The sequence below is a fragment of the Hevea brasiliensis genome, chromosome 6 (genome assembly GCF_030052815.1).
Source record: "Hevea brasiliensis isolate MT/VB/25A 57/8 chromosome 6, ASM3005281v1, whole genome shotgun sequence".
NCBI lineage: Eukaryota > Viridiplantae > Streptophyta > Magnoliopsida > Malpighiales > Euphorbiaceae > Hevea > Hevea brasiliensis.
The window spans coordinates 3,412,882-3,419,975 of record NC_079498.1 but is presented as its reverse complement, the minus strand read 5'-3'; the positions used below and the strand labels follow the sequence as shown (position 1 = coordinate 3,419,975).

The 7,094-nt window shown below is 27.0% G+C and overlaps 1 protein-coding gene across 1 annotated transcript; it reads right to left on the bottom strand.

Moving 5' to 3' along the window:
• Positions 1-1,616: 1,616 nt before the first annotated feature.
• LOC110651827 (alpha carbonic anhydrase 7-like) lies at positions 1,617-3,213 on the bottom strand. The gene is made up of 7 exons (XM_021807265.1): positions 3,129-3,213; positions 2,785-3,002; positions 2,527-2,633; positions 2,325-2,427; positions 1,981-2,145; positions 1,842-1,895; positions 1,617-1,703 (listed from the first exon to the last, which is right to left on the bottom strand). The coding sequence occupies exons 1-7, from the start codon at positions 3,211-3,213 to the stop codon at positions 1,617-1,619; spliced, it is 819 nt and encodes a 272-aa protein (XP_021662957.1).
• Positions 3,214-7,094: the final 3,881 nt, after the last annotated feature.

Genomic DNA, 7,094 nt, shown 5'->3' with positions numbered 1-7,094 from the left:
TGTTTTCACTGTAGCAAATCTCTTGTTTCCTTTTCTATTAGATTTTTTAATAACTCTTAAATATATGTCTGTTTAGAAGAGATTATGTTTATATATATCTCATCAGATTTATTATTGTTGATAAATTTTGAATTAATATGTTGATAGATTCTTGGTGTATTTGCTACCTATTTTGTGGGATTTTTTTTTTTCTACTCTAATGAAGATATTTCTCTTTGTTCTGGAGTTTTTATATATATTTGTTGCTGAATTATTTTATTTTATTGGAGAAAAGTGTTTTAGAGGTGCAAATCCTTTATCTAAGAGATCTAAATTTAAAAATTATCTAACGGGATTCATAAAAAAGAAAAAATCTAAAATTAAAGAGTGGAGCAATCTACTTGCTCTATCAAAACTATCAGATTTTCTAATTTTTAATATTATGTTTTATATAAATAATTAATTTTATTCATAAAAAATTCAATATATTAACTTGACTTCAATTGTGTATTATATTTTTAATTAATAAAATATCTTTCTTTTTTATTAAAAAAACATAATATTAGAGTTAATCCCAATCTTGATATTGGACTATACTCATAGATGTTTAGTTATTACAAATTTTATGCTCAAAAGTTAAATCCTACAAATTACAATTTAATCTAATTATTTTAATTTTGATATTTAAATCATATTAAAAAGAATCAGTATATGGCAATTAAAGTCTCAATTGCTAAATTTGAAGTGTTTGGTCATTATTTTAAGATTTTTAATAGATAAATATCCATTCATCAATGTTTGGGAAATTATAATTAAAAAAAATCTCTAAAAGCTAAAAATTCGAACTTTTAGATACCAGGTGTTTATATGAAAAAAAAATAAAATCAATTTAATTACTAAATTACCAATCACAATTATATAAGATGCTCTCTCTTCCATTTATCATGCTAACAATTTTGTTATTTTTAAAATTTGTGTGCTCTATCCTTGTTCCTTCTTTTCTTTCTCATTTGTTAACGGTAAAATCTCTATTATAATAGTGGTATTATATATCTTGTTTAATTATCATTTGTAAATAAATGATTAATACTTAAGGGTGTTTTAGTCCATTCTTTATTATGATTGTGACCCATATATTAAGTGGTGGAAATAAGTACACTCATAATTAATTATGCAGATTTTTCCATTATTATTTCTTCAATGATAATTATTATTATTTTTTGGTGACAAAAGTTTAGGTGAGAGAAAGTTCTTAAAGTTTAAAATTAGAACAGATCATCAATTTTATTAAGAGATTATAGTAGAGTTTACAGATTATCAGAGATAATTAGTTAAGCTCAAAATCTCAATTTAATAAAAATGCTAATCAAACATTATTAATTAAATTAATAAGCAATGATAATTCTTATTATTAATAACTATAAAACGGATAATTATAAAATTGCTTATTAAAAAAATATAAATTTAATAGGCATCATATATAGTCCTTTCCCTAGTGAGCAATATAACTAAATAGAATGAGGAAATGAAGGAAATTAAGGGGAACAACTTCCCATTTTCTTTAAATTCTAGCCTAATTAATTAATCAGTCAATTAATCTCCCCATATAATGCAGTGAATTGAATAAATCAAAGATTTTAATCATCTTTATCTTCATCTGGTTCATAGAGTTGCACTAAGCGTCCATTTGTTGGTTGGCTTGGTCTTGCATTTGTACCAGATTCCTGCAGAACATATTTATCAGATTTATCATCACCATACTTACATATATATATATATATATATATATATATATATATATATATATATATATATATATATTATCAAGAAGAAGATTCATACAAGGAATTTATAGAACTCACATGGTGAACTGCTACGCGAAGCAATCTCACTTGTTCTTTGGTAACAGTTCTCACCTGAAATAATTGATAAAAGGGTTTAAAATATTTACAAGAAAATTATATAGCAGAAGAATTTGATGTTGTCATTAATTAGGCAAACCTTTTTGCTAATGGTCCAGGTAACATTTTCTGTGCAAGGAGGAGTTGTAAGAGATCCCATGTATCGATAATACTTTCTACTAATCCTGATATCATACGGATTCACTAGACCCACCACTTTCTCTGCTTCTCTGGGGCCAGCCACCAATCTTAAATGGTCTCTCAGCTGATGGAAGTTAAACAGAACAATTAATTAACATCATTGAACTTTGGCTCAATGGTCTAGTTAAGTCTTTTTGAGAATTGTGAAGTTTTGAGTTCAAACTCCATTAAAGTCCAATAAAAAAAAAAGAATTAAGATAATATATTAGAGATGAAGGTGGCGGTGGTCTTTGGAGTACTTACAGATGACAAGAAAGAGTCTGGATTTCCTACTTTGTATATGATTCCAACCACAGCAACCGTTCCATCTTGGCTCTTATGAACCATATGCATCTCTAGAGCATACCTGCAATTACATGTGAAGAATTGAATTATTTATGCAAGTGGTATGTTTGTTTCTTCAGTTCATATTTTTTTCGCTGATGAAGAGAGGAACTAAGCAGACCTCCTGCCATTGATGGTGTGCTCAGAAGGTGAATGCCAGTGACACTGTTGGAGAACATATTCAGTTCCATTTATTTCAACATTTCCTGCACCAATTTCCCATTCCAGCTGCAACCACAAAAAATAAAGAATATAGATGAATTGTTCGAAGGGATAGCCCAATAAGTTAAATAGACATCTCAAATTATAGTTTGATTAATGTTTACTTTTTTCTTTTTTTTTATTTGCAATTTCTTTTACGAAGTTTTTTTTTTCTTACCATCATATCATGGCCTCTATTTTTAAGAGTGGCATTGGAAGGCTTGTAGTCTCTATCAAGTCCCCCTAAATGGGAAACTATTTTAACACTTCTTTTCAATATATTAATAGGTGACTGCATTGTTCCATTGCTACATGTGCTCCAGTTTGGGTCAAGCTCTCCCCATCTAGCTGGCCCCTTTTCACTATTTTTTTGGTAATCAAACTCTTTCTCATGGCCTGCACATAAAATATATATAAATTACTGATTTATATTTCATTTTGATTTCTTTATCTATGCATCAACTTATGTTGAGCAAAATAGATTCTTGCAATGCATGGAATATATGCTAAACAAAGCCCTACCAGCTTCTTGAGACTCTGCTGCGAGGGTATGCAAGAGAAGAAAGATGAAGAAGGAACACAACAATTGGATTGCTAACTTTCCCATATCTAGTAGAGAAAATTATTAGGTTTAATTAACAGTACTATTAAAGGAGGAGAGAGGCTTATGATATCCAGGAATGGGGAAGGGCTCGTCTGCTTATATAGCTTCAATCTCCAATGTGAACAAGTGAAAAATAAAATAATTATTACTAAGGAATAACTATTGAAGCGAATAAACTACTTACAACAACTTGACAAGTTTGCTATTTTAAAAATATACAAGTATTATCTACAACACATATGATGTCAATTTTAGCTAACTTTAGTCTTTTTGACACAACAGAAAGGCTAAAAATAAGAGGGAAAAAAAAGAAAGAAACTTTATAGTTATATTTCTTGATGATTTTATGTTTATTAACTATAATAAGTTTTAATTATATAACGTATTAATTAGTTCATTTACGCGTAGAGAGACAAATCTTAATTTGAATTATATATTGATTTTGTTAAATAATCAATGTATGTGAATATAGATTTGCTGTAACAATGGGTGGAGTTGGTCGTTTAGGTGATGATAGTTAAAGCCACTAACAATATTTAATCTAACAAATTATTTTTCTTATGGAAGGCACCATAAAGCCCTCTTGAATTTTCTAAATCCAATTGATTTTTCCCTTTTCTTTATTTTTGACCTAGCTCATCTCTTGGCGTTCTGGTATAACTCAAGTTCATGAACAATAACAATGTATAGTAGTAAGGTTGATCTTAATATTAATATAGTCGTAATATAATTAATTAATAAATTAATATTGTATAAAAATTTTTGTAAAGGAAAATGTGCAGTAATCCTTTGACCATTTAATCATCATCAATCAATAATATTTAGATATTATGTAAATTTAAAATACATACAATCACACAAAATAAAATAAAAAAATAATAACATAAAATTGATATAGTTTGATTGTAAGATCTATGTCTATAGACAAGACCAGAGAAAAAATTTTACTACAATTAAAAAAATATGATATAATCGCTCATAATTCTCAAATTCTAATCCTAGTGTGTTTTTGGAATATCTCACAAATCACCGCAAAAGGTGAAAAATATAATAATTTACATTGATCCATACAACGGCAGGGTATTGCCCTCGTACCCCTTTATTCTAATCGAATTGCAACATGAAACTTTCAAGTTAACCACAATTTAAGTCTATAAAGACATATCAAGTTCCATGCTACATTAAATAACAGATAAATCTTTCAAAAACTATAATTACGATATTGTGTCAAATATTTATATGTTCAATGACTAATTAATTTCTATTTGAAAGAAGAAAATTAAACCGAGGAGATTAAATTGCAACTTTCATCTAATCCTCTAATTTAATAGCCATCATATATTACCACTTGCGATAATGTAACTTGAAAGAAACTTCAATTTGATGGTCAAATGGAATTCAAAATTTTGGCCTTCAAATGGAATTATAACTTGGGAGAAATCAGACTTTGAATTTACCTCAAATGGAATTATAACTTAGGAGAAGTCAAGACTTCAATTCTTAATTTCATCCAATCATCCATCAAGGAATTGGCACATGCCATTGTAACTTTGTCAAATTTGTGCATTTTTTCCTATTATATTTTGTTAGTGGAAGCACAGTGAGAGATTTATGTGGGAACCCAATATAGTTGATTATAGATGAGATTGCAAGCCACTTGGGTTTTTCAAAAAAAGTAAAAGAATTGAAAGAATTGGATTTGATTAAGTTTTATAAAAAAAAAAAAAAAATTAGTGAGATTTATTATTAAAATTTTAAAAAATCCCTAATCAAAATAAAGTTCATCTCTTTGTAAACAAAGTAAATAAATTTATTTTATTTTTAAATTATTTCAAATAATAATTAGATAAATTTTATTATTTTAAAATTTATTTTAAACATAAATATTTTATAAAAAAAATTATTTAAATTAAATTCTAATTTGGCGAGTCATAATAACGTGTAATGGACCTTTTTAATGGAGAAGTCCACAAGAGTTGTCGAAGTCATATTTTTACCATATTAAATTGTTACTATATTATGGTAGAAATTTCTTGGTAGCCTTATTCTTATAGAAAGATCTCTCAAAATCATTATTATCAATTGAGAATTTAATTAATTACTTTAGTTGTTTGAACCTAAAATGTGGCTGATAGAAAATTACAGGGATTGCAATGGAAGCCACAGAGAAACTCCGAGACCCTTTCTTTTTTATTTTGAAAATTTTTAAAAGAGATATGAACTGCCAAACTTTAAATCTCTTGTTAACATTCTCTCTACTAGAGAGAAAATTTTCATTAATCTCATGTTGAAATCCCAATGGATGAACTTCCAGCGCTTGTATAATTGCCAAAAGATAATTTACCTACAACGTAACCAGAGAAGAAATATGACTAAAAGCTAAGGTCAATTAATTAATTAGAAAAAGATTAAATGCCTATTTAATTAGTTGAGCAGTTAAATTTTAGGCTTTCAATTGCTAACTTGAAATATTTGGTAAACATAATCTTTTTAGATTAATTTCAACTACTTAAAAATATTAATTGCATGTTGAAAATTTTTATCAACTATGTGATTTCGCATCAAGAGTTCCTCTTTTATTTCAACTTTTTACTATTGTCATCATTGTTTGTACAACTTTTTACATGTCAGTAGCTCCACTTTTAATTGAAGTTATGAAGATATTCCGATAGTAATTATTGTACTCCGCATAAACGTGTAAACTACAAATAAATAAAGTAAATACATAAATACTAATATTTACGTAATTTACCCTCTCTAAATAGGGTTATATACACAGACATGTCATATTTCACTATTAATAATAATAAATCATCAATTACAAACTCAAAACTACATCATCCATTGACCTAATTACACCAAAAATAACCCTTGCATCAAACAATTACTCATAGTTCCTCTCAGTCTCCTTTAAACATAACCCAATATATTTACTACTTTAACTATTAAATGCCCCCTTTCTCTTGGAATATACCTCTCTCTACCTAAAGTGAAGCATCTTTCCTTTCATGGGAATATAATGGGCAAGAGTCATTCATCAATGGCCAAAGTCACTCATCAACAATTGGCTAAGTCACTCCATGAGCTGAATGCCTTTTCTTCATAATAGGTGAATGCCGCTCCATAGTAGTGGGTAAAACCAAATAACTTTTTCACTGTACTTTTATTTATAGTGTTAATCTCTCAATTCTAATCTAATTAGGAATTCCACTTAATTTAGAAATAACATTAAAATAGGAATTTTATTCCCACTCAAATTAGGAAAAGACATCACTCTATATCTCACTAAGATTTTGAATTACCCAAATTTTTCTTTTGATTAATTTTTTAAATGCTTAAAACTTCATAAAATGTGAAAAATATTTTATAAAAAAAAAGGATTTCCACTACTAATTACATGCCACATAATTCATTTGAGTCATTTTACGGGCTACTTATTTTATTTTATTTTCCAAGGGAGGGTTAATTAAAGATGTGTTTATTAGGTGGTATTTTATGAATGGATAATGTTAATATTCTATAATGATTTGGAGTAGGGATAATTGTCTCTTAGAAAGCCTAGATATCATCTTACTTTTTTAAATTAGCTTTTAAATTAGCTTTTGAGAGTGAGTTATGCTTATCATTTTTTTAATATTTTAAAGATTTATTTTTAATAAAATATTTAATTTAGTCTTTATTTTTATTAAGAAGTTCAATTTAGTTTTTTTTTTTAATTTTATCCAATTTAACTCAAAAATTTTCAATTAAGTTCAATTTAGCTCAAAAATTAAAATTTATGGACTAAATTTCTTTTTTTTTTTTTAATTTAAATAAAAAATTAAGAAGTTTAATTTCTTGATTTTGTGACTCAATTTCTTGATTTCTTTATTTAAATTTAAAAA